The 27950-nt window shown below is 36.3% G+C and overlaps 1 protein-coding gene across 4 annotated transcripts in view; it reads left to right on the top strand.

Moving 5' to 3' along the window:
* Positions 1-23732, top strand: part of SLAIN2 (SLAIN family member 2) — an 81177-nt gene extending 57445 nt beyond the window's left edge. For 3 of the 4 annotated variants that reach the window (XM_027103029.1, XM_027103027.1, XM_027103030.1), the window contains 2 exons: positions 18995-19313; positions 20686-23732. In XM_027103029.1, coding sequence (XP_026958830.1) covers positions 18995-19313; positions 20686-20752 — 386 coding nt within the window. In that variant the 3' untranslated portion in view covers positions 20753-23732. The remainder of the gene's footprint in view (positions 1-18994; positions 19314-20685) is intronic. The other variant, XM_027103028.1, reaches the window with a different exon arrangement.
* Positions 23733-27950: the final 4218 nt, after the last annotated feature.

The raw sequence follows: 27950 nt of genomic DNA, 5'->3' as shown, positions 1-27950 counted from the left end.
AAACAGTTTTTAGATACAGTTAAAATTGAAGGAGTTGCTCTCCCTCCCATGACTGTTACATACAATTGGGAGAAGGAAAGGAGAGAGCATGGGGGCTGTTCTTGGGGCTCCCTCCAAACACACAAATTTCTGTTAGATCATTTCATGCTGTCTTTGTAATGATACTTGAATAGATTTTACTTATATTTAGACTTGCTAAGGCTTTTATGATTTTCTAAGATTCTTTTTTCCTCTTTAGTTAAATCTTGACTACATCTATCAATTTCCTTTGCTGAGAAAGTCCTAGATCAAAATTTCCACCTCTCTGAAATTTGTGCCTTGATTTTCCTGATTAAATAGGACTGCATTTTAAAATATTAAAAGCCTTTAACATTCTGTGGTTTTAAAAGATCACCTGATTCCAATTAACCCTCATTATATTTTTATTCCTCCCTAACTCCCAAGTTTATAGACAAGGCAAAATGCTGCTACCATTAGAGGAGGAAACATTTTTTACAATAGTAAAACTACAGCTTAGTGCACCTCTTCACATACTGTAGTTTTCCTCAGTTTATACTTTAACCTTATTAAAGCATTTCTCTCCATATCTGGAGATTGTAGAACTTTTTGACTTGTCCTTTCATAAACTGTAGTACATTTATCTAAGAATATAAGGATTAATAAATTTAAAAGGATTTCTAATTTATAAATCTATTTTTTAATCTTTGTTATTTTAAAATATAGCACAAATTCAGAAAACCATATAATACATAGAGAGCTTAATGAATTCCTATAAGGTGACCCCCTTGTAACTACCATTCATATCAGGAGACTAGAACTTACTACCTCAGATACTCTATACCCATCTGCTTCCAAACACAATCCTCTCTTGACCCCCTCTCCCAAGAATAGCCATTCTTCCAGATTTTTACAGTGATCACTTCCTTACTTTTCTGTATAATTTTTATCATCCAAGTAATGAAATTATAGTTTTGCCTCTTTAATATATGTCTTTTTTAAGTTTCTCTTAATTTATAGTTTTCCTCCAACTCTTTACTCCCCCTTGTTGTTTGAAGAAACCACCAAATCACTTGTCCTGTAGATGTTCACACAGACTGGATTTTCCATGGTGTCATTTATCAGGTTCCTCTGTATTTCCTATAAATTGTTAGTTATCCACATGCTTAATTAGATTCAGTTGTTATTTTTGGCAAGACTGCTATATAGGTGGTGGTACTTCTTGGCGTTGCCTGTTTCATATGATATTAGCAGGCATTGATGCATAATGCCTATATCCTTACTTTATTAGGAATTGCAGAATTGGGTTATTTCAATTCTAACATTCCTAAGAGAAACTTTACCTTATTCTTTGGTTAACTAGCACTGAGGTTTTATTTCAATACTTGTTCTTTCCCTTTATTTACCAGTTTACAAAATAAAAAATTGGCAATCTAGGATCCTCCAAAGGTGACCAATATTTTTCATATATATACATACACACACACATACATATATATATATATATGTATATATATATCATTATAAACTTACAGATTTAAACATTTTTTAATGTGTTTCGATCTGAGTATTTTCCCAACTTTGGTAGAAGCATCTTCAAGTTGGTGTTCAGGTCTTTTTGACACAACCCTGGTAGTCTTTGATAACGTCTTGATAACTGGTATGACAAGATAGGCTCATCTTATACACTTCCTGCCACAGACCTGAATTTAGTTATTTCTCAAAAAAAAAATCCTGATTTCTTTTGGTAGGAAGTGGAATTTCAAAACCAAAGTCTGAGTTTTTAGTTGTGCTGTTTACTATCCAGTTGGTCATTATTTCTAGTTCTTTTCAATTACTAGAAATATATATGTGTAGATTTGTGTTTGTATATTTTTTAAGATTGAATGCCTTAATGAGTTCATGCTGATACTTCCTAATCAAATTTAGGGCTTGAGGATAATTACTTAACCTCTTTTAACTTAAAGCTTGCTTTCTTTTATTCTGCTCCGAGAAGTCTGTCTCTCAGAAACACATAGAAATAGACTATCATTTAATAATTTGTTTTCTCCCACATTTTACAGAATCTTCTGGGGATAACATTAGTGTAATACCATACAATATGGTTACTAAAAGCAGTTTATAAAACTTTTTCCATAAATAGGTTACTAGGGGATAAGGGGGGAAGGGATAAATTGGGAGATTGACATATATTCACTACTATATATAAAATAGATGACTAATAAGAACCTGCTGTATAGCACAGGGAACTCTACTCAATACTCTGTAATGCCTATATCGGAAAAGAATCTAAAAAAAGAGTGGTTATATGTGTATGTATAGCTGATTCACTTTGCTGTACACCTGAAATTAACACAACATTGTAAATCAACTATACTCCAATAAAAATAAAAAAACTTTTTCCATAAATAACTATTATATACTCTTCTTTATATGCCTCATTTAGTCTCAGCCCTACATTTAAATAATATTTGATACTTGCTACCTGTCTGTTGATATTGTCTCACCAGTCAGTTTTCTTGTTTAAAGCTTATCCTCAGTTAGATTCCTTAAGGAGTTATGGGAACAATATCCATTCCCTCAATTTTTGCATGTTGATGACAGCTTGTCTGCTCTTTTTATATTTGAAAGTCATTAGCTAGATACGAAATCTTTGGCTCACATTTCTTTCCTTGAGTATCTTAAATATATGACTCCATTTTTGTCAGGAATAAAGAACTGTTTCCATTCCAATCATTTGGTCTTTTTATCTGGATGTCCAAAGGTTGTTTTTTTCTCCTTTAAAGTTCAATAGTTTATTAGAATATGTCTTAGTGTTTGTCATTCTGAGTTGATTTCCCCAGATATGTGGTGTGTTATTTCAATTTGAAATTGCAGAGTTTTAAAAATTTTAGGCAAGTTCTTTAGAATTATAGTTTTTTTTTATTGTGTTCTTTTGCTTTGGCTTTCTTTTTTTGTGGGGACTCTTCTTGTACACATGTTGGGTGTTCTTTGCCTTTCTTCTGTGTTTCTTGCCTTCTCTTGAATCCTTTTCATCTTTCTTCATTTCTTCTTGTTCTGTAAGTTTATTTTCATTGTTTATTTCTTTTAAAGCATAAGGTCCTGTGTATGGTGACTCTTGTATTCCTTCTGTCTTAGACTTCATTTTGAAATGATTTATTTTATGTCTGATTCTTTTCTGTGTTCCACCACCTCCCTTTTGAGTGTTCATTCATTCTGATTTATGTTCTTTCATATCTCGTAATTTTCATCTTTTTGTGTGTGTGCATGGTGGACATATTTGGCAAGGTTTCACCATTAGTAGGAATGTTATTCTATTCCTTATTCTCTCTATTTTTTATTTAATAACTTTATATGGGATTTTGCCTTACTCTTTTTCTATTGCTCATTTTTCTGTGAAATTGGTTTTTCTAAACGTTTAGAAAGGGAGTTTAAGATTTTCTAATTTATGGCTCTAGTGCTCCCTCTTCTTTTGTTTTAGGGAACTGTTCAAAAATATGGCTGTTGGCGGAGTGGCTGGGCCCGTGAGCCATGGCCGCTGAGCCTGCGTGTCCGGAGCCTGTGCTCCGCAATGGGAGAGGCCACAACAGTGAGAGGCCCGCGTACCGCAAAAAATATATATATATGGCTGTTTATTTTCTGAGATTTCTTGCTTTTACTCCCCTCCCCTGTTTTAAAATTCATCCTTTTAAAGTGTATAAATCAGTGTTTTTTAGTACAGTTGACCCTTGAACAACACGGGTTTGAACTGTATGGGTTCATTTATACACGAATTTTTTTCACTAAGTGTGTGTTACAATACTACACAATCTGTAGTTGGTTGAATCCACAGGTGCAGAACCATGCATGTAGAGGGCCAACTGCAAAGTTATATGTGGATTTTCCAGTGTGCAGAGGGTCAGCACCCCTAACCCCCTGAATTGCTCAAAGGTCAACTGTATATTCACAGAGTTGAGCAACTGTTAACCACTGTCTGATTTTAGAGATTATCATCACCCCATAAGAAACACCATGCCCATTAACAGTCACTCCCATTCCCCACTCCTTCCAGTCACTGGCAACCACTAATCTTTCTGATTCTGGATTTGCCTGTTCTGAACATTTCATATCAGTGGAATCATACAATATGTGATCTTTGCAACTGGCTTCTTTCAAACAAATTTTGTCTATCCATTCATCAGTTGGTGGACATTTGAGTTGTTTTCACTTTGTACCTGTTGTAAATAATGCTGCTAATGCTGCAGATGTTTGCTGGTAGCTTATTTATTCTTATCTGTCAGTCTTTTTGTATGTATGGAAGAAAAGCTAGCAAAACCTGTTCCCAGGGGTTTCTTCTGCCTCTTATGTATAATAAATATTCTCTTGATAAATATATGCTTATAAAAATAATGGTAAGTACTGTACCCTAATGAAAGAAGAAATCAAGGGATTCTATGTCTTGTTTTTTTATGATTACTTGTCAGCCATTACAAACTTAATATGCCTTGGTGTTGTATATTATAAAACCTGCATAGGATAGTAGCCCCACAAATAAACTTTCTGAGTCTAGTTGAAAATTAAAATGGCGAAAAAGACACTTTAATGTCTACTCCCAGAGGTGTTTCTCTTTTGGTATTACCGAGAGGTAAAGAACACCAATCTGGGAATCAGGAGACCTGAATTCAAGTCCTGACTTTCCTGTTTATTTGCTCAGTTGATTTCTGTGGTTGTGGCAATTTTCCGTCTCTGTAAAGTGGAAGGGTTGTAGTAGTTACTAGTATCTCTTTTAACAAGGATTTTTTAAAAATTATTTATCTATTTATTTATTTTTGGCTGTGTTGGGTCTTTGTTGCTGCGCGTGGGCTTTCTCTAGTTGTGGTGAGTGGGGACTGCTCTTCGTTTTGGTGCTCAAGCTTCTCATTGTGGTGGCTTCTCTTGTTGCAGAGCACAGGCTCTGGGCACACAGGCTTCAGTAGTTGTAGCACGTGGGCCCTAGAGCACACCAGTTTCAGCATTTGCGGCTCGTGGGCTCAGTAGTTGTGGCACGCAGGCTCTAGAACATGTGGGCTTCAGTAGTTGTGGTGCTCAGGCTTAGTAGTTGTGGCTCACGGGCTCTAGAGTACATGGGTTTCAGTAGTTGCTGCTCATGGGCTCAGTAGTTGCAGCACGCGGACCCTAGAGCACACGGGTTTCAGTAGTTGCTGCTCATGGGCTCAGTAGTTGCGGCACATGGGCTCTAGAGCACAGGCTCAGTAGTTCTGGCGCACGAGCTTAGCTGCTCCGCAGCATGTGGGATCTTCCTGGATCAGGGCTTGAACCCGTGTCCCGTGCATTGGCAGGTGGATTCTTAACCACTGCGCCACCAGGGAAGTCCTAACAAGGATTCTTTAACTCTGTAATGAGAGAATCATATTTACTTCATCTCTGTGGTCTTTAATAACCAGAAGTTATTTTAAAGTCCTTATTATGTCAGTAACCTGTTGCCATCATTTATGGTGCATAGACCATTGAGTGACTGGAATGATATACCTATAAAGTAAGGGATAGTTGACAAGGAAGTTTTTTTTTTTTTTTTTTTTTGCGGTACGCGGGCCTCTCACTGTTGCGGCCTCTCCCATTGCGGAGCACAGGCTCCGGACGCACAGGCTCAGCAGCCATGGCTCATGGGCCCAGCCACTCCACGACACGTGGGATCTTCTCAGACCGGGGCACAAGCCCATGTCCCCTGCATCGGCAGGCGGACTCTCAACCACTGTGCCACCGGGGAAGCCCAACAAGGAAGTATTTTTGTCTTTATTTTTTTAATAATTGAATGGCATATGTACTTTGCTCCCCATCAGTCATGGTAGCCAGTGTTTGGCAATGTGTGTATTTTTATTGCAAACTGTGCATTTATTGTATATTTACATATTTTTAAAAATTATACAATTAATGTAATTTGTAGTTTGGTTGACACATGACTGTGAAGATAACCACTTGAAGTGTCTAGTTTTTATATTGCAAGATAGTGTTTAATATTGAGATATATTATTTGTAAAACATTTTGTATTCAGTGAGTATCAAGCTAAGAACAGTATACAGTTTGCTCAATTTCTCCATTTTAAAGTGTCTGCTGAATTATACAAGCCTTAATTAGAAAATAAACTTACCATTTTTATTAAATGCTTATTGAAAGACAAAAATGAATATTGAAAAATTAAGAATCCTCATATCACCCACCATTCCATTTTAGAGATGACTTAGACACCACAGTTAACATTCTTAGTCATATCTCAGTTTTATAAATAGAATTCTAATTCTTGCTTGGAGCCGATAACATTCCTTCATTTTGTGCCTTGATTCAAGTGTAATTCTCGGTATCCACAATGAGTAAAGAGAAACTATAGCCTGCTGTCATAATTAATTTGGGTAATGGAGCCTAATTTACTTAATCCCTATATTTTAGTTAATTTATAAGGACAGCTTAGGAGACTGTCCTGAGTGACATTGTTGAATATCTTTCCAGATAACTGAGCTGCAGCAGGCTGAAAAGCACCATCTTCCTTAGATAAGGGAGGCATGGATATGATACACCTTACAAATCCTATAATATTTTACATTTTACCAACAGTTTACTTACACATTGCTCATTTGATCTTTGCAGCTAACCTGTGATATTTGCCGAGATTTGTTTTATTAGATTTACATCTGTATATCTATTTTCTCTTTTTTGGGGTGCAGTGCAAATGGTATTGCATTGAAAATTTTTATTTCCGTGCATTTATTGCCAGCGTATAGAAATAGTCGATTTTTGTATGTTAATCTTCCATCCTGTGACTTTCCTGAACTCGAAATTTCTGGAAGGTTTTTTTTGTTCTTTTGTTTTTAGATTCCTTGGGATTTTCTTTGTAAACAATCATGGAGAAAGTTTCTTTCTTTCTTTCTAATCTATATGTCCATTATTTCCTTTTCTTGTTTATTGCACTGGCTAGAACTTCCAGCATGTGTTACATAAGAGTGGTGAGAGCCTATATCCTTGCCTTGTTCCTGATCTTAGAGGGGAAGCGTTCGGTCTTTCATCATTAAATATGTTAGCTGTAGATTTTTTGTAGGTGCTCTTTATCAAGTTAAAGTTCCTATTCCCTGTTTTTCTGAAAATTTTGTCATGAATATGTGTTAAATTTTGTCAGACACTTTTTTTACATCAATAAATAGGCTCATGTGATTTTTCTTCTTTAGCCTGTTATGGTGGTAGATTACATGGATTGATTTTCAAATACTGAACCAACTTTGCATCCTGGAATAAATCCCACTCAATCATGGTATATAATTTTTTTTTATGTATCACTGAGTTCTGTTTGCTAATATTTTGTTAAGGAGGTTTATGTCTATTTTCCTGACAGATATTGGTCCATAGGTTTCTTTTTTGACACTATCTTTTTTGTCACTCTCTAGTGACACAGTAGTTTTTGGTACTACTGGTGATACTACTTTCATAAAATGAATTGTGATGTGTTCCCTCCTCTTCTGTTTTCTGATAGAGAGTGTATAGAATTGGTGTTAATTATTCTTTAAACCTTTGGTAGAATTTTCCAGCAAAACCATCTGGGCCTGGAGGTTTCTCTTTCAGAGGGTTTTGAATTATGAAATCAGTTTCCTTAATAATTATATGGCCATTCAGTTTATCTGTTATATACAAGATGAGTCGTGCTAGTTTTTTGAAGAATCGGTTCATTTCATCTAAATTGTCAAATTAATGTGTGTAGGATTGTTCTTAGTACTCCCTTATGATCCTTTTGATGTCTTCAGGGTCTGCAGTGATATCCGATTTCATTACTGATATTGGTAATTTGTGTTTTCTCTCCTTTTTATTTTGTCAGGCTTGTCAATTTTATTGTCCTCTTGAAAGAAATCTTTATTTCTTTGATTTCTCTGTTTTTCTTTATTCAGTCTCATTGATTTGTGCTCTTTATTATCTTCTGCTTGCTTTGAGTTTATTTTACTTTCTCTAGCTTTTTGAAGTAGGAACTTAGATTACTGATTTAAGACTTTTCTTTTTCCTAATTATGACCCACAAACTTTGATATTTTGTATTTTAATTTTTATTCCGTTCCATGTATTATAAAATTTCTATTGAGAAGTATATCATTTAGTTTTCAAGTGATTTTTTTCATCTTTTTGTTACCTTTTAGTTATTGATTTCTAGTTTGATTGTATTATGGTCAGAGAAAGTACTCTTTGTAATTTCAGTTTTTAAAAAATTGTTGTAATTTACTTTATGGCCCAGGGCATAGTCTTATTTTGGCTTATATTCTGTGGACACTTGAAAAGAATGTATATTCTGCTGTTGTTTAGTGGATTGTTCTATAAATGTCAGTTAGATTCTGTGGTTGGTGGTGGTGATGTTGAGTTCTTACATGTTCTATCAGTTGTTAAGAGGGGGATGTTTAAGTCTCCAACTATTGTGGATTTGTCTGTTTCTCCTTTCAGTTCTGTAAGTTTATCCTTCACATTTTTACAGCTCTGTTTAGTACATACACATTTAGGATTGTTTTGCCTTCTTGGTAATTTGACCCTGCTTTCATTATGTATTATCCCTCTTTGTCCCTGATAATTTTCTTTTGCGTTATCTGATGTTAATATAACCATCATGCTTTCCTTTTGTATACTTTGCTTGATATATTTTTTCCATCCCTTAACTTTCAACCTCCCTATATTTTTATTTATATATATATATATATATATATATATATATATATATTTTATTTTTTTTTTTTTTTTTTTTTGGTACACGGGCCTCTCACTGTTGTGGCCTCTCCCGTTGTGGAGCACAGGCTCTAGACACACAGGCTCAGTGGCCATGGCTCATGGGCCTAGCCGCTCCGCGGCATGTGGGATCTTCCCGGACCAGGGCACGAACCCGTGTCCCCTGCATTGGCAGGTGGACTCTCAACCACTGCGCCACCAGGGAAGCCCTATTTTTATATTTGAAGTGAGTTTCATAAAGACAGCATAAACTTAGGTTATGTTTTAAATGCATTTCTACCAAATCTCTGTCTTAATAATTGGTGTAGATGGACCATTTACATTTCATGTAATTATTGATATGCTTAAGTCTGCCATTTTATTTGTTTATTGTTTTTTCTCTTTTTCATTTCTCTATTTTCTTTTTCCTGCATTCCTGTGGGTTATTTGAACATTCTTTAGAATTCCGTTTTGACTTATATATAGTGTTTTTTAGTCCATATGTTTGCATATGTAGTGGTTGCATTACATTATGTATACATAACATCATATATACATATCATAGTCTGTTGATGTTATCATTTTATCAGTTCAAATATGTAAACCTTACCTTTTTTTTTTGCGGTACGCGGGCCTCTCACTGCTGTGGCCTCTCCCGTTGTGGAGCACAGGCTCCAGACGCGCAGGCTCAGCAGCCATGGCTCATGGGCCTAGCCGCTCCGCGGCATGTGGGATCTTCCCGGAACAGAGCACAAACCCATGTCCCCTGCATCGGCAGGCAGACTCTCAACTACTGTGCCACCAGGGAAGCCCAAACCTTACCTTTTTTCATGTACCTTTACCCTCACCCCATTTATAATTGTCTTAAATATTTTCTTTAAATAATATTTCAACAACATCAGTGTTATAATTTTTTCTTCAACCTGCACGTATTATTTTGAAAACTCAAGGAGAGGGAAATCTATGTGTCTGCGCATATTTTTGCTTACCTTGTTCTTTCTTCTTTTCTGATATTCCAAGTTTCCATGTTTTTATCATTTTCTTTCTGTTTATAGAATTTGTTTAGCTGGGGATTTTGGGGGGGAGGGGAGTCTGCTGGCCACAAATTGTGTTGGTTTTCTTTTGTCTGAGAATGTCTTGATTTTCCCTTAGTTCTTCTGGGATATTTTCTCTGAGTATAGGATTCTGGGTTGACATTTCTTTTAACTCTTGAAAAATATTTGCTACTTTTCTCCTGGCCTCTGAGGGCTATGATGCGAAATCCACTGTTGTTAGAATTCATTTTCCCCTATAGGTTAGGTATTATTTCTTTCTCTGATTTCAAGGTTTTTTCTTGTGTTTCATTTTCAGAAGTTTATAACTATGATGTGTCTTGGCATGGATTGCTTTGGATTTACCTAGTTGGTGTTCTCCTAGTTTTTTGAATCTGCAGGTTTATGTCCTTTGACAAATATGGGAAGTTTTCTTATATGGGAAGTCATTATTTCTCACAGTACTTTTTGTCCTCTCTTTCTCCTTTCCTCCCAGTACTCCATTGGCAAGAAAATGTGGGTCTTTTCTTGTAGTCCCACAGGTCCCCAAAAATTCTGTTCAGTTTTTTCTTTTTTTATTGAAGTAGTTGATTTACAGTGTTTTGTTAATTTCTACTGTACAGCAGAGTGATTCACTTATATATATATATACACACACATTCTTTTAAAAATTCTTCTTCATTATGGTTTATCACAGGATATTGAATGTAGTTCCTTGTGTTATACAGTAGGACCTTGTTGTTTATACATTCTAGATATAATGGTTTGCATCTGCTAATCCCGAACTCCCAATCCATCCCTCCCCTACTGCCCTCTCCCTTGGCAGCCACAGTCTTTTCTGTATGTCTGTGAGTCTGTTAATGTTTCGTAAATAGGTTCATTTGTGTCATATTTTAGATTCCACATATAAGTAATATCATATGGTATTTGTGTTTCTCTTTCTGATAATCATACTTACCATACTTAGTTATATTATCGTACTTAGTATGATAATCTCTAAGTCCATCCATGTTGCTGAAAATGGCATTATTTCATTCTTTTTTACAGCTGAGTAGTATTCCATTGTATATATTTAACACATCTTGTTTATCCATTCATTTGTTGATGAACATTTAGGTTGTTTCCATGTCTTGGCTATTGTGAATAGTGCTGCTATAAATATAGGGGTGCATGTATCTTTTTGAATTGTAGTTTTATCCAGATATATGCCCAGGAGTGGGATTGCTGGATCATATGCTAGATATATTTTTAGTTTTTTGAGGAACTTCCATACTGTTTTCCAAGGTGGCTGCACCAACTTACATTCCCACAAATACTGTAGGAGGGTTCCCTTTTCTCTACACCCTCTCCAGCACTTGTTATTTGTGAACTCTTTAATGATGACCCTGTGACCCTGACCAGTGTGAGGTGGTACCTCATTGTAGTTTTGATTTGCATTTCTCTAATAATTAGCGATGTTGAGTTTCGTTTCATGTGCCTATTGGCCATCTGTATGTCTTCTTTGGAGAAATGTCTATTTAGGTCTTCTGCCCATTTTTCAATTGCGTTGTTTCAATTGTTTTTTGTTGTTGAGCTGTATGAGCTGTTTGTATAGTTTGGAAATTAAGCCCTTGTCAGTCACATCATCTGCAAATATTTTCTCCCATTCTGTAGGCTATCTTTTTGTTTTGTTGATGGTTTCCTTTGCTGTACAAAAGCTTGTAAGTTTGATTAGGTCCTATTTGTTTATTTTCACTTGTATTTCTATTTCATTGGGAGGCTTTTTTTTTTTTAAGTCTATTTTTTCTATGTTCAAATTGGGTAATTTCTTTTGTTCTATCTTCCAGTTCACTGGCGTTCCCCCAGCCCCCATTCTGCTACTGAGCTCATCCACTGAGTTTTTTATTTTGGTTAATGCATTTTTAAGTTTTAAAATTTACATTTGATTCCCGATTCTCTATGTCTTCTATTTATTTGTTGAGACTTTGTATTTTTGCATATTTCAAGTGTTAAGAATTACTCATTCAAAAAATTTTATGATAGCTACTTTATTTTTTTTAAATATCTTTATTGGAGTATAATTGCTTTGCAATGTTATGTTAGTTTATGCTGTACAACAAAGTGAATCAGCTATATGTATACATGTATCCCATATCCCCTCCCTCTTGAGCCTCCCTCCCACCCTTCCTATCCCACCCCTCTAGGTGGTCACAAAGCACTGAGCTGATCTCCCTGTGCTATGCAGCAGCTTCCCACTAGCCACCTATTTTACATTTGGTAGTGTATATTTGTCAGTGCTACTCTCTCACTTCGTCCCAGCTTCCCCTTCCCTCCCTGTGTTCTCAGGTCTGTTCTCTACATCTGTGTCTTTATTACTGCCCTGCCACTAGATTCTTCAGTACTGTTGTTTTAGATTCCTTATATGTGATAGCTACTTTAAAATCTTTGTCAAATAATTCTAACGTCTCTGTCATCTTGGTGTTCACATCTCTTGATTGTATTTCTTTATTTAGTTTAAGATCTTCCTGGTTCTTGGTATGATGAATTTTTTTAAAAATTGAAATCTGGACATTTTCAGATTATGAGAGTCTAGATCTTATTTAAACCTACCCTTTTATGAAAGGGTATGTCTTTCTCTGACACCACTCAGGCATTTGGTGGATATGGGGCAGGGGATTTCATTACTGCTATGGGAATAGACGCCCAGGTTCCCCACTCAGTTCCTGTTGACACCCAATGGGGAGGGACCGACTGGGTGGAGGTAGAAATTTTGGCTCCCCATATGGTCTCCACTGAAACTGTGTTGAGGGTGGTCTTACTACTAGTGAGCAATCATGAAAGTCCTGACTCTCCATTAGTCCTCCTCTGACACCAACCCAAGAGAAGGGAAAAGAGCACCTCATTACTTCCTTCTCTCTTACCTCCCTGGATAAGGTGTTTGTAGGCCTTGTTCAGTCTCAAAAGGATAGAAGTCCAGGCTCCCCACTAGCCTTTGTTGGCATTGGTGACAGTAGTGCCACAGTTTTTTCTGTGGTGTTTGGCTGGAGCAGAGCAGTTATCTACAAGTTTTCTTCCTAGTCCTTTGGCTAGAGAGAGCAGATTTGTTTTTGGTCTGTCATACCCAAAGGTCTTTTTGGGTTGCTGCCTTCTTCAGCTTTAATCTGGGATATATGAGGCAAAAGAAAATCCTGGGAACTCATTATCATGTCATCCCTCAGATCTCAAGGTTCCTGGGTAGTGTTTCTTCTTCTCTCCATGTTTCAGTCTTATGTCTGTTTTATATACAGTGTCCAAGGTCTTAAATTATACTTACTGGGAGAAATAGGGGAAAGTTCATCTATTCCATTTTCCAAGTGGAAGTCTGAGATTCACGTTCTTAAAAAATTTCAGGAGACAACCATTTCCCTGGCATAACTATTAATAGTTAAAATGGTGGTCAGAAGCTTTTCCAGAGGAAAAGGCTTTCACAAAGCCTATTTTCAAGATAAGCTTTGGTGAGACATTCCAAACATTATAGATATATTCCAGTATTTATAAAGCTGTGATGTAGAAATGAAGCACTCTCAGGGACTTCCCTGGTGGCGCAGTGGTTAAGACTCTGTGCTCCCAATGCAGGGGGCCCGGGTTCGATCCTTGGTCAGGGAACTAGATCCCACATGCATGTGGCAACTAAGAGTTCACATGCCACAACTAAGGAGCCCACGAGCCGCAACTAAGGAGCCTGCCTGCTGCAACTAAGACCTGGCGCAAGCAAATAAATACTGTTAAAAAGAAAGAAAGAAATGAAACACTGTCAGCCTCATCAAGATGATCTGCCTAATTTCACCATACCCTCTACATCAGTCACCATAAGAAAGAAGCCTAGGACTCCTTGGTCGTCTCTCACCTACTAGATTGTTGTTCACAATGTCTTAGTGAATCTCTTAACCTGACCTCATTTCTGTCTATCCCCAGCTCTCCAGACTTTTCCAAAATACTCCTTGAAACTCAGTGATCCTCCTCTGAACTTTACTGTTCTTGCCTCCTATCTGAAACCTGCATCCCCACCAAAACAAAATCCCAGTCAAAAGGCTGCCAAGTATGGTAAAAAAAAACTAGGACTGAAGGTGGCTTTTCTGGAGTTGGTACTGGAAGGAGCAGGTCTAGGCACCACCCTTAGATAGTGGCTAGAGGATAACTTAGACATAGAGTCTCAGTTATTCAGTGAGCTTCCAGGAAGACAGTGAAACAACTTGGGCAGAGACAGAAGTGGGACTGTAGGGAATAGAATTGAGAAAACACTTTCATAGACACCTATAGAAAGGGGAAGATGGATTATGTAAGGTAAAAAAAAAAAAACAACTTCTGTGAAGATCATGGAATTTGCAATTCAGGGTACTTGGATCCTGTGGACATCTTGTCTTCAGTTTTCTACCAGAAGAGACTGTAACAGTTTGTTGGATATAATTGATTCAAGATACAATTGGTTCATAATTATTCTCAATTATGGCCTTACTTTAGAGCCCCTTATGGAGTTTTGGGGGGTTTTTTTGGTTTTTTTTTTTTTTTTTTTTTTGGCTGCACCCTGCAGCATCCAGAACTTCCCCAACCAGGGATTGAACCTGCACCCACTGCAGTGGAAGCATGGGGAAGCACAGAGTCTTAACCACTAGACCACAAGGGAAGTCCTGGAGTTTTGTTTTTTTTAATCAGCTTTACTCAGGTGGAATTTTAAATGCACAAATTTAATTACAAGAGCATACATTCATGCAGCCAGCCCAGTAAAGTTATCGAACATTTACATCATCCCCCAAAGTTTTTTTTGTACTTCCTCCCAGTCGGTTCTTCCAGCCTCAGGCAAATATCTGATTTGTGCTTAGTTACCATAAGTTAGATTTGCCAAATTTTTGAGAATCATCCTTGTTTTATCAGCAGTTTTCTCCTCTTTGTTGCTGAGTGGTATTCTGTTGTATGGATATACCACAATTTGTTTACCTATTCACCTGCTGATGGACATTTGAGCTGTGTCCAATTGAATGGAGTGTTCTATAAATGTCAGGTCAGCTTGATTGATGGTGTTGGTCATGTCTTTGTCCTTTCTGATTTTCTACCTATTTGTTTCATCTATTACTAAGGAGTGTTGAAATATCTAATTCTGGACTTTTTTAGTTCCTTTCAGTTATGTCTGTTTCATGTGTTTTGTATATTTGTTTTGGGGTATACATAGCTAGTATTCTTATGTCCTCTTGCTGAATCGACCCCTTTAACTTTATGAACTCTATCTCTGATGGTAATTGCTTTCTGATATTGTAAGCACTCCATCTTTTTCATAATCGGTTTTGTATAAGGTAACTTTTTCTGTCTTTTTACTTTTAACCTGTGTCTTTATATCTAAAATGTGTTTCTTTTAGATAGCATGTTGCTCTTGCTTTTTTGTCCATACTGGCAATATTTACCTTTTAATTGGAGTGATCACTATTCACGTTTAATGCAGTTATTAATATGGTTGGTTTAAAATCTGTCTCACAACTTGTTTTCTTTGTCTCTTCAGATTTTTGTTCCTTTTCTCCTTTGCTTTCAGTCTTTTGGAATATCTGAGTACTTTTTATATATTACATTTTATTTTCATGGTTGGCTTACTTTCTATCTCTTTTTTTTTTCTTTTTATTAAGTGGTTGCTTTAGATTGTGCAGTGTACATATTTAACTTATTACAGTTATCTTCAAGTAATATACCACTTCACTTATAATGTAAGAACCTCAGAACAGTATATTTCCATTCCTTCCTATTTTTGGTGCCACATTTATCATTTACTTTTACTCTCTTTATATATATTATATTAAATCACAGAGAATGTTTTTATTAGTTTTATTTTACAGAGTTATCTTTTAGTGAAATTAAAAATGATTTATTAAAGATCTTTTATGTCTCCCAAAATATTTACCATTCCTGGCACTGTTCATTGCTTTATGCAGATCAGGGTTACCATTTGGTATCATTTTCCTTCTGCCTGAAGAACTTCCTTTAGTATTTCTGTTAGTGAAAGACTTGCTGGCAACAAATATTCTCAGATTTTGTTTGTCTTTAAAAGTCTTTACTTTGATGTTAGTTTTGAATGATAATTTTGCTGGATATAGAACTCTAGATCGAAGTCTGAGTTGTTTTTTTTACATCTTTATTAGAGTATAATTGCTTTACAATGGTGTGTTAGTTTCTGCTTTATAACAAAGTGAATCAGTTATACATATGCATATGTTCCCATATCTCTTCCCTCTTGCGTCTCCCTCCCTCCCACCCTCCCTATCCCACCCCTCCAGGCGGTCACAAAGCACTGAGCTGATCTCCCTGTGCTATGCGGCTGCTTCCCACTAGCTATCTACCTTACGTTTGGTAGTGTATATATGTTCATGCCTCTCTCTCGCTTTGTCGCAGCTTACCCTTCCACCTTCCCATATCCTCAAGTCCATTCTCCAGTAGGTCTGTGTCAGAAAAAAAAAAAAGTTTGTTTTTTAAACTACTTAGATACTTGAGTTTATAGTTATCATCAAATTTGGAAGATTTTCAGCCATTCTTCAAATCTTTTCTGTCCCACTTATAACCCCTTTCATCTGGGACTCCAGTTGCATGTATTAGACCACATGATTTTGACTTGTAGATCAGTAAGGCTTTATCATTTCTTTTTTGAGTCTTTTTCATTTCTTTTTTGAGTCTTTTTATTCTCTGTATGCTTTAGTTTAGATAATTCTTATTGTTAGGTCTTCAGCTACCTCTTCTTCTGCAACATCTAAATTGTTATTAATTCCCATCCAGTGAACTTAGCACTTGGAATATATTATAAGTTTTTCATCTTTAAAAGTTCTATTGGGAATTCCCTGGCGGTCCAGTGGTTAGAACTCTATGCTTCCACTGCAGGGGGCCCAGGTTCAATCCCTGTTCGGGAACTAAGATCCTGCAAGCTTTAGGGCATGGCTAATAATAATAACAATAATAATAGAAAAAATGTTTTTTTTTAAAGTTCTATCTAGCTCTTTAAAAAATCTTTTATTACCTCATATTTATATATATTTTTTATATCCTTAAGCATATGTGTAATAGTTCTTTTTAAAGTCCTTGCGTGGTAATTCAGTCATTCCTGTGACTTCTTAATCTGTTTCTCTTGACTAATTTTTATCCTAGTTTTGGTTATCATTTTACTATTTCTTTATATGTCTACTAATTTTTTATTGGTTAGTGGACATTGTGAAGTTTTATGTTCTGTGCTGGATTTTGTTACCTTATTTTAAATCGTGTAGACTTTGTTGTGATAAACAGGTAAGTTTTTTATGGGTTAGTTTAATCCTTTATAGCAGGGATCAGCAAACGTTTTCTTAAAGGGCCCAATAGTAAATATTTTAGGATTGTGGGTGATACGGTCTCTGTTGTAAATTTTCAGCTACTCTTGTAGCTGGAAAGCAGCCATAGACAATATAGAAACACATGAGTTTTGCCATATTCTAATAAAAATTTTTTAAAAAAAGCATTTTACTTTCCCATGGTGGTAGCTTGCTGACCCCGGTTTTAGTGGCTTGTTTTTAAGTTTTGTTTGAGTGGATTTGGGGTAGCTTTATTCTAGAACTAGTTTATTCCTTTTGGAGTGTCCCCTGATTGCCCTGGGTGTTTGACAAGGATTCTCTGATCTAATTGGTTGAAACTCAGATGTTTCCTAGTCCTGTATGAGCTTTGGAAACTGTTCAGTTTACAGTGCTCCAGGCCCCCTTTGCCCAGTGTCATGGAGCTTCACTTGGTGCATGCACAGCTCAATATTCCAGCAAAGGTTCAAGCAGACCTCTAAGCTGAGTTATATAGGTCTTCTGGAGCACCTCCCTCCTCTAAGGTAATCTTCCCCTCAGATTCCAAGTTTAGTCTTCTCAAGTCAGCAAGATAACTTTGATCTACTCTGGATCCTCCTCCTCACTCTATAATCCAAGCCCCCCCCCCCAAAAAAAATAAGCCAGGGTGCCAGTAGAGCTCACCACATTTATTTTCCCTCTCTCCGGGATTACAGTCCCGTACTGCCTGTTGTCCAATATTTGAAAACTGCTCTTATGTATCTTAACTGGGTAAGCCCTGTCCTGTTTTTGTCAACATGGTTGGAAGTGCCTGTGGTGGTTTTAAAATAAATATCTTGATTTCCATTCCAGACTAGATTCTCTAGGGGTGGTGCCTGGGCTCCCCCCTCACCCCGCCAACCTTTTTTTAAAGTTTCTACGGATTCTGACACACAGTCAAACTTTCCTCTACTCATATCCTTGGCAAACTAATGGAGGTTGAGAGAGAATATGGTGACTCTGATTCATTTCTCCCCTGCACTCTCCTCCCTTCCTCTCCCCCCCGCCCAATTCACTCTGAACCTCACCCCAGAGTTCTTTGCTAGGTAAAGCATGTTAAGGTAATATTTTTTATTTATATTGTATGTAGCCATTCATGGGCATTTGAAGAAACCTTCCAGAGATGATTTATCCAAATAGGATAAACAGGAAAGGATGAATGTCCCCCAGGACATCTGAACTTACAATGCTAAGGGACCACTACAAGAATAAAATTTATTTGAAGTCTTATTTTGACTTAAAAATTAATGCAAATTGTACATTTAATTCTTTCATATATCATTATTTGTTTCAACATGTATTTTAAATAACCACTTAGTAGAATTGACATTCCAGCAAAATGTACCATCTTTATCCTGTGACTTCATATACCTCTTGATATGCCCCTAACTAGATTTATAACTTCCCTACTTGGTGAAGCACAACAATAGAAGCAGGTTTAGTTTCTAAATTATAAGTTACACTATGGATGATGCAGGACTTGGAGGTACACTCTCCAGATACTTGATACATGTTTACATGAATGTTTCTTTGAGGGGAAAGTGTGTTTCAAATTCCAGTCAACTGTCTAGTAGTCAGCATTTTTTTCACCTCTAGAATATGGCTCAGGTTGGTTTCCACAGTAAAACAGAATGCTGCAGTGCCTTTTCTGGTTTTGTAGATTCCTAGCTGATCTAGTTAAAACACTGTTGTCAAGGATAGTTGCAATCCTCTGAGTAAGGACTTGGTTACTTAAGAGCTACCAGTGATCGATCTATCTATCTATCTATCTATCTATCTATCTATCTATCTATCTCCCTAGAAATATTCTTTATTCCTTGCATTTCTGTAGAGTGAGTTTTCATGAATACAGATGTACTGGTGCCCAGTCATAAAGCAGTGGTTTCACTTGCACTTGGTTTCCACTGAAAACATTGATTTTTCTTTGCCATTCTACAGTACCTTCTCCAGGCAAATTCCGCTCCCCTGCAGCACCATCTCCTTTGGCTCTCCGGCAACCAGTAAAAGCATTTAGTAACCATGGCTCTGGTTCTCCTGGTAGCCAAGAAACAACACAACTCATGCAAACCACCTCCTCACCTGGGCCTCCCATGGTTCAGAACACAGTCCCAGCAAATCCTCCCAGCAATATCAACAGCACTACTCTAACCAGACCTGCAGGGACAACTGTGATGAGAAGTGGCTTGCCCAGACCCAGTGCCCCTTCTGCTGGGGGTATACCAGTGCCTCGCAGCAAACTTGCACAGCCTGTTCGCAGGTAAGTGGCAAATGCCCTGCTTTGATCTTCTTGAGCATAGGGAAGTGGGTAGACTGGAATTATCCTCATCTCTGCATTTGATAGTGAAGATCAAGAGTCCTAGTGGGTTCCCACTAGCATCTTAGTACAATTTGAATAAAACATTACTTTCCTTACTTAAGAAATTCTCACTTGGGACATTGGGGTATTATATCACTTTGGTACAGGTTAAATTTGCCCAGATGCCTAACATGACTAAGTATCTTGGTGAACTTCTAGAAAAAATTGTTAGAACCACTTCATTTGGATGTGGTATTTGTTCATTTTGAATATATTGATATTCAATAAAGATACTAAAAGCATAATAGAACCTAGAATGAGATTTAAGATAAAACTTCTAGCCATCAGGTCTGAGTATGTAATCCAGGAGGGTGGTTTTCAAACCTCACTACAATTCAGAATCTTCTGTGGAATTTATGTAAATATAGAGGCCTAAGTTTTACCCACAGAGAGTAGATCTGGTATGAAGCCCAAAATCTGTAGGTATGCTGTTTTTAAATTTGTTTGTTTAATCTTCAGGTGATTCTGAGCCTAGCCAGGTTTGGAACCATGTATCTGTAGTCTTCATCTACCTTTCAGAAATGTGCTTACCACTATCAGTAAACTTAGGTGTCAAATATAATTAAACTTGAAATATTTATTTGCATGAAAAAAGTGCTTTTGTGCTGTAAGCATTGAAACTGAATTACCCGTACCTCTTTTATTCTAAGATAACATATTACATTTCTGAATTCAATAGAGTATAACAGCTCTTTGCTACGTACTATGCTAAATAACATATCTGTACCTTATTTAGTTTTTACAATAGCTTTAAACATGTAGGTACTGTTATTATGCCTATTTTTCAGAGGAGAATATTAAAATTTAATGAGGTTAAGTAATTTACCTAAGACTTCAGCTAGTAAGACCTTCAGTTCTAAGTATGTCTGACTTCAGAGTCCTTTTAAGCACTGTCCCATTCTGCCTCTCTCATGATGGTGACACTACACCTCTAATATCACATTCATTAATTTGCCCCTCAAATAAATAAGTAAATAATAAGCTTGGTGATCCATTCAGTTGGAAAAGACAAGACAATCTTTTCTCTTACTCAAGTGGCTATGTTAACAAAAAAGAAGTTAGTGCAGTCACCTGATGCCCAGTGAAACTTGAAAGTTGTAGACATGTTGAGTGTGGGATGGTTGCGCTGATAGCTGTTTAGAGCTTTGATCTCAGCAGTGCCCTAGAACATTGGATCGTGATGCCACCTGCAAAGTAATTAATATATATGGAAGATAAAATGGTAATGTTCCATTAAAACTTGCAAATCACTTTATAAATTGCTTTATTTCAGATCCTTGCCAGCTCCTAAAACCTACAGTAGCATGAAAGATGACAGTTGGAAAGATGGCTGTTATTGACCAGCAAAGACAAGAATGCAGAGTCCACAGCTTCATGGATACCCCTTCACCAGGCTAAGAGACAACTTTTATATGCAGACTGTTCAGATAAGACTCTTGGGATTTATAAAATCCCAGCCCTCTCTGTCTTAATTAGCACAAACTGACAGAGATGATCAAGCAGCACTTTAATGACATTTAACATCAGATGTGTTTGGTAATCATACAATCACTCTCCACGGAATCACTTTTAGTTTTGTTTAATAGAAACTAGGTTGATTTTTTAATATTTGACAGAGGCCAATATCTGGGCAAAAAACTAATGGATGCCAAAGAGAAATGCCCATTTGTAAATGAGAGAGTACCTTTGTGCACAAGAAACTGGTGAATTCAAGCTATCCAAAACTTCACATTCAACCTAATTTACTGTATAAATAGTATCAATAAATATTTGTGTTAATGAGAAGTAATATTCTGACTACTTATCTAAAATGTTTCACTAGTGTTTCACTAGTTCTCCAGGAAACTAGATTGAGATGACGGGGGGGCAGGGTGGGAAGAAACCTGGGCTAGAGATTTAAAACATGATACCTAAATTTGGAAGAATCCTATAAGTTATTTTTGCAGATTCATTAGAAAAATTATTTTGTTTAATCTTAAGTTTTGGGTGTAGCTCACATATCACCACCACAAGTTAGTGTTACACCATGCATCCATCATGTTGCATTGACACATCGGACTTCTGTGTGTTTGTTTTGATTGCCAAAAGGGCTTAATATCAGTTGTACAATCTTTCTAAACTTTATAGCTCCTGGCTCAGGAAAGATAGCCTTTGCTATTGAAGCCAACTTCTTCACATGCTGTCATCTGTTACAGAACTAAGAGTTCTTGTTTTTATTAACAGGTTTCCACGATGGGAAAGAGCAAGTAGTATGTGTGTTTATTCTTGATATAAATAACACCACCTCAGTGCTTACAACCTGGAACAAAACCATACAATAAAACCGGGGAGGGAAATCTATGCACTTAACCTTACAAAATCTCTGGTAATGACAGTTGTATTGTTACTATTAATTGACACAGTAGCCTATTATGTGGTGGGAAATTATAGCCTACTGAATCCTACTTAAGTCGATCCACTTTAAACTAACTGTTTCAAAACATCCTTTGAAAATACTGCCCCTTTTAGATTCTGCCTGACATCAATTTTTTGCCTTTTTGGTAACAAATGAAACCTACTGCATATGACTCTAAGCTGTTAAACACTTGCTCTATGATGGCCCTTATGTATATCTTGGAAATCACTTATTTTGGTTTTTATTCGACTATTACCAGACTAAAACTTCTTCTTCAGCAGGCTTCTCATTTTTCATGGTGAAGTCTGTTTTTAAGTATTTAATTTGAACAGCTTTAAAATATTGGCAGCTGGGTCACTAAAGAATTTTAGATATTTGAACATAAGTTCATTTCCTATTAGTCAAACACATTCTGTAAGTTGGCAAAAGAAATTGAGAGAGAAATGGGAAGCTTATATTCAGGATAGCACTGAGGTTGATAGGTTGAGAGAATGATAAAACTTTTAAAACCAAGACCCCTGTTCTGCCATGATGGACCCCATGGTAGTCTTTATTAGCTTGACCAGTAGGGAGTCATTCAGTTAGCACAAACAGCTGGAGATTCAAAATGCCAGTGCTAATGTATTTTGGTGTTTCATGCAAGGAAGAAATTTTATCCATGGATTTGAGGGTGATGGGGATGGGTCAGGAAAGGATGGCGCCAGAATTCCACATGATGATGAACTTAAAAATGTTGCTTTTCAGAGGAAGATAAAGCATCTGTTTCGGGTAGAGGGGTATCGCATGTAAAAATCTAAGTAAGTAAAAGAAAGAACTAGCCACTGTCTCTTTTTGAAACCACATATACACAAAAGAAAATAGGTCTCAGTTTTCAGTGCAACATTGGAAAAAAAAATGCTGCAATCTACTAATTAAAAGGAATTTTAACCCTATTACAAAACACCCATTACATTTTTAAGTTAGATTATCAGTTTCAAAAGGAATATTCAGGTTATTTAACTTTGTTTTTAAATGGCTGCATCAGAAAAAAAAATGTCTATTTTTTTTTAATTAAAATATTTCATCACTTGTTAAAAACATATTTGGATCTGAGTTGGGTAAAGTATTATTTTACCTGCTGTTGTACTACCACAGACTATTGGCTTTTAGTTTCCTAAAGAGAAAAATTGCCTATTTACTAGAAAGCCTTTGTGTATTGCCAATTTTTCTGTTTGGGAAAAATCTAAGGATTCACTGTGGTTAGTCTTACAGATGAAGTGTGGATTTGATAAACTAGTGCCTATGATTTTAACTTATGTTTGATATATAGTAGTAAGGGTTTTATGAATGTTGATTATTTTTTGTGCCAACAGCCCAGAATTGTCACTTATATGTAAGCAGAAAGCTGTGAGCTCTGCTTCCAAAGTTATTTAATTTTCTCAGTGTTTGAATGTTATTTTTTGTAAGTGTGTTAATAAAAGTGTAAAGAATTGGAAAAAATATAAATATTCTTAACTCAAGCATTTGCTGGATCATTTTTCTACAAAACTTGTTTGTATAATATAAAACGCTCTCTGAAGGGTTGGCTTTTTTTGGTTTTCATACCCTGGAAATCACATTTTGTAATACTGGGGACCATTCATAATTGTCAGATACTTTTTAAAATTATTATCTCAGTACGTCACTTTTATAAAAAAGTTTTTCTGAAAGGAAATTAGATACATGTGTCCCCAGATGTTTGTATAACTCTAGAATGATCTAGACTATGTATATTTAACTTTTTATTGAATGTACAGGTGTCCATTTTTGACATTATGCATGGTCCTTTTAGATCACATGAAGTTTGATTTGCAAAAACATTTCTATAGCCGAACTTGTACGTGTGGTTGCCTCCTTAATAAACAACCTGACCATAATGTTTATTATTAAATTTATATTTGTTTTTTTAAGTGTTTTATTAATTTCTGGATATGGTAAGATCTGCCCCCCCTTCCCACCAGTTGCCTACAATTGGTAATAATAAGTAGCTCAGTTGATTTTTTAAAAACACAAACCCAAATCATATTGCCTTCCAGACTTGATCTCTGTGAGGTTGGAATATATCATGTATTCTCTCTGCCCTAGTTATTTCATATGTGGATTATTTGGGGGTAAAATTTGTAGTTTACTCAAAATTGCTATTTTCCTGGAACTTTTTAACTTGCTGTGAATTGATATCTAGTTAGAAAAAGGTAGCATACGTAAAACAAGCAAAAAACTATTATATAAGAGTATCCAAGAGGGAAAGTTAATTACTTTTTCAAACCAAATATGAATATTTGTTTAGTTGATCATGTGCATCTTTCTCTTATGGATAAACAGAAAATATCAAGAATCATACACTGTTTTATTAGTTCCCCGCATCCCTTTTGGAAGTTTTTACTGTCCTCATGTTAAAATTAGTCTCACTAATGAGTCATAAGAAATGACACCTTCCTGCTTGAATTTTCTCCCAAGCCAACCTGAAAACTTTTAAGAACCATTTAAAATAAATGCCATTATACTTGTAAATTAATGAATGAAAAGTTTACTTAAACTTGTTATATACCCTGTGTAACAGGAAAATGTTTATGGTGGTTCTTGTGAATTATTTGCTGTATCAAAGTTTAGCTTTGAATTACAAAATAGAATAAGAATAAATGATAGTGAAACTAACTTGGAGGGAGGTAGTGAACAGCATGTTCACATGAGCATGAAGCCGAAGTTAGCAACCACTAACATATTTGAATGATCTAAATAAAAGTCTGAGTAGACTAAATGGCCCTCTGGTTACTAGTATGAAAATGGAACGGATTTCACTCATGGACCTTAGCTAATACAACTCAGTTAAAACTATTAATTGCATGCTAATTTCACAGCAATTCTTTACACTGGATAACTTTAATGTTTTCTCTTTAAAAAGAAGGGGAAAAGAGCTTATTTCTTCTGATTTTAAAAATAATAGACCCATTACTTTTTTACTTAACTGAAAATACTAAGAAATATAAAAGGGGAAATGATCACACATTTCACCTTGGGATCCTGCAATCCCACCTTCCAGAAGTAAATATTTAAGTGCTGACCTTAACATGGTTATAAAATGCAGGTATCTCCCATATTTCAAAGGTTCATTGTATGCCACTTTGCTTTTATGAAAGACGTATTAGTAGCTGTTTTCACTAATCAAAAGAAATCTGAAGAGTATTTTTGCTTTTATGAAAAAAGGGGAAAGCAAAAATAGCATTCAGTGTTTATTTTGCAGGGAGCAGTGTGCCCCCCACTGCGAAGTCCTTCATCAGGAACTACTCAGCATCTCAGCATCAAGCCACCATAGCTTGGAACTATGTGAGCATCTGTGCTTTATCTTGATTTATTTTGTGTATCTGTTAGTAAGATGTGTCCTCAGATAATTGCTTCTTCACTTTATGCCATTTCAGCTTAGGAAAGGTTTCATAGAAATGCTTCTACTTTCAGTAGCAGGAGAAAACTGTATTAAGTGGAAGGGTAAGAAGTCTTATGTTTAAGATGAGAAAATACTTTTCACTTACAATGCTGACATGAGTTTGCTTTTGAACAGAGGTGTATATTAACTGCCTACTGAAAGCATGACACATTTCTCAATTCCTGATTGTAGATATTCCTTGATTTAAAAAAATATATTGTTTATATCTTTATAACATCAGTTGGTTTCTGTTATGAAAAATTATTTTAGGAAAGTAGAGAAACAGTAAATTACAAAGAAGAAAAAGCACTAATTCCATAGGTAATCACTCACTTAAATTTAAGGATATTGTCTTTTTTCCCCCTAATGAAATTGGGATTATATTCATGATTGACATTGTAACTTTTTCTTAATTCTGAGGTCACTGAGGACTGCCATCATTTAGATTGGTTCTGCTCGGGGAGAAATAAGTTCCAGAAAGAGTATACAAATATTCCAAAACTTTACCAAATTTATATTCTCATATTCTTTATATAGTATCTTTTATTGACACTTGAGCTTCCACCCTACCCCACCCAAGTCTACCAAGCCATGAATTGACAGTATTGGTTGAGTACAGCTCCCGTTTCAAAATAAAATACCTCTGAAGAAATAGGCACAACCAAATAAAGAATCAAGATAGTCTAGATTAGAGTTCTCAGACTTTAGAATCACCTGACAGACTGCTAAAATGCAGATTTCTGCACCCTACCCCAAGCATTCCTGTTTAAAAATAGAACGCTGGTCCCAAGAACAAAACTTCTAGGAATAGGATTCCCCAGCACAGGTCAGGTGCCCATTACTGGGCTAATTGACTATGGCAGGTGATTGGGGTTAAGTAAAAACCACGTAGCAAAAACCAGGTAGCTCTTGTGAAAACCATATGGAGAGAATGAGGGAAGACCGTTTTCCCTGAAAGTGGTGCTATCCCCAGTAAGTAGGCCTAGTCTTGAGCAAACAAAACAGTAGGTACTTACACAAATGTCTCAGTGTATATCGTATAGAATGGTTATTTCATGTCAATGGTCATGTTTTCCTGGAGAAAACATTTGTAGTGAGAGGGAAGGTTCCGATAGTATTTTTGAGCCCTTGGCTCAAATTGTTCATGCAGCCTAGTATCATTCCTGTCTTGAATTCCACAAAGCACCTCAGTATCCTTATTATAAGTTCCCGTTAATACAAAGGTTGATTTAAGCTAAGATTCTGGCATCTGCCACCAGAAGGAAGTTAATTTTTTGAACTTTTTAAGTGTTTTTTAAATTGATATATAAAATATGTACAGAAAAATGTACAAAACAAATGTTCAGCTGAATGAATTAGTGAGTAACTATAATACATGTGTAACCACCATGTAGGCAAGAATTAGACTATTAAGAGCACCCCAAAAATACTCCCCTAATGCCATCTGCCAATCACTACTTCCTTCCTCCCCTTCAAAGATAGCAGGTATCCTGACTTCCAACATTATAATTTAGTTTTGCCTATTTTTGAACTTTATCTAAATGTAACCAGATACTTTGTAATTTTTTTCTGCCTATCATTTTGATTAAAGGCTAAAAGTGCTGTTTCTGTCAGACTTGGCAGTAAACAACAAAGATAATGTGAGATTCACCTATGTTTCTGATGTCACTGTAGTGTGTTCATTCTCCTTGCCATATTATATGCCATTTTATAAATATATTACAATTTATCCATTCTAATGTTGAAGGACAATTAGGTTGTTTCCAGTTTAGGTCTCTTGAAAATAATGCAGATTTTAACTTCAGGGATAACCAAGATGGAGTAAGCCCTCAAAAGCCCTTCTCTCCCACTTACAACTAAAAATTTTGGACAAAATGCAAAAGACACCTACCTGAGGACACTGAAAAGTAAACAAAAGCAGGTGGATTGGGAGGAGAGTCAAACCTGGAGAAGAGACCCATACAGGGATGAGTTTTCCATTTTTTTCCTCTTTTATCTTAGCCCTGAGCTCAGAGAGGGCACCCAACAGAGCTGTCATAAGGACTCCTCTGGTAGTTTGAACCAGAGGAAATTCTGAGGGAAAACCTATGAAAGGAAAATCCCAAAAAATGAGAAAAAAAAATAGCTCTTGGAAGCTAGGGCATGTTGGGGGCTTTTATTTTTGCTTTTCTTTCATGATTTGTCACTGGTGAGCACCCCAGTTAAGCCCTGGTAGCAAACAGTGCCAACAGTTAAAATTGATGGGAAGCCTGTTTTTCTGACAGAGGAAATGGGAAAAGAACCTCTGCAGTTTGAAGAATGTGAAGATAATCCCCATTTTTCTCTACTCTCTTTGTCCTGAAGTTGTAAACTGAGTTGTGGCAACTGCACAGTAATAGTGATGGAGCTAAAATTCTGAGAGAACCCTTATATCTGGTCAGAGGACAGGGCAGAGGTGCTCTTTGGGGCAAGGGGGGAACTGATGAGAGAGCTGGAGAAAGCGGTCCTTTATGTTTTGATTAGTGCAAGCACCAGGCTTACGCCTGAGCTACACATACTCAGACCCAAAGCAGCACAGCAAAGCCTTTGAGAACTGAACTAATTTAAACCACTGAACATGACACAGCCTAACTGTGTCTGTCATGCACTGAGCAGTGCATGTGTGAGGTAGATCCAACATAGAATAACAAAGCCTTTGTAAACTAAACTGACATTGGAACCACAG

Source organism: Aethalodelphis obliquidens, unplaced genomic scaffold, assembly GCF_003676395.1.
Source record: "Aethalodelphis obliquidens isolate GAN/ISIS:26980383/991018 unplaced genomic scaffold, ASM367639v1 scaffold6, whole genome shotgun sequence".
Classification (NCBI taxonomy): Eukaryota; Metazoa; Chordata; class Mammalia; order Artiodactyla; family Delphinidae; genus Aethalodelphis; species Aethalodelphis obliquidens.
The sequence above is the reverse complement of the archived record's forward strand: the minus strand, read 5'-3'. Positions and strand labels throughout refer to the sequence as shown.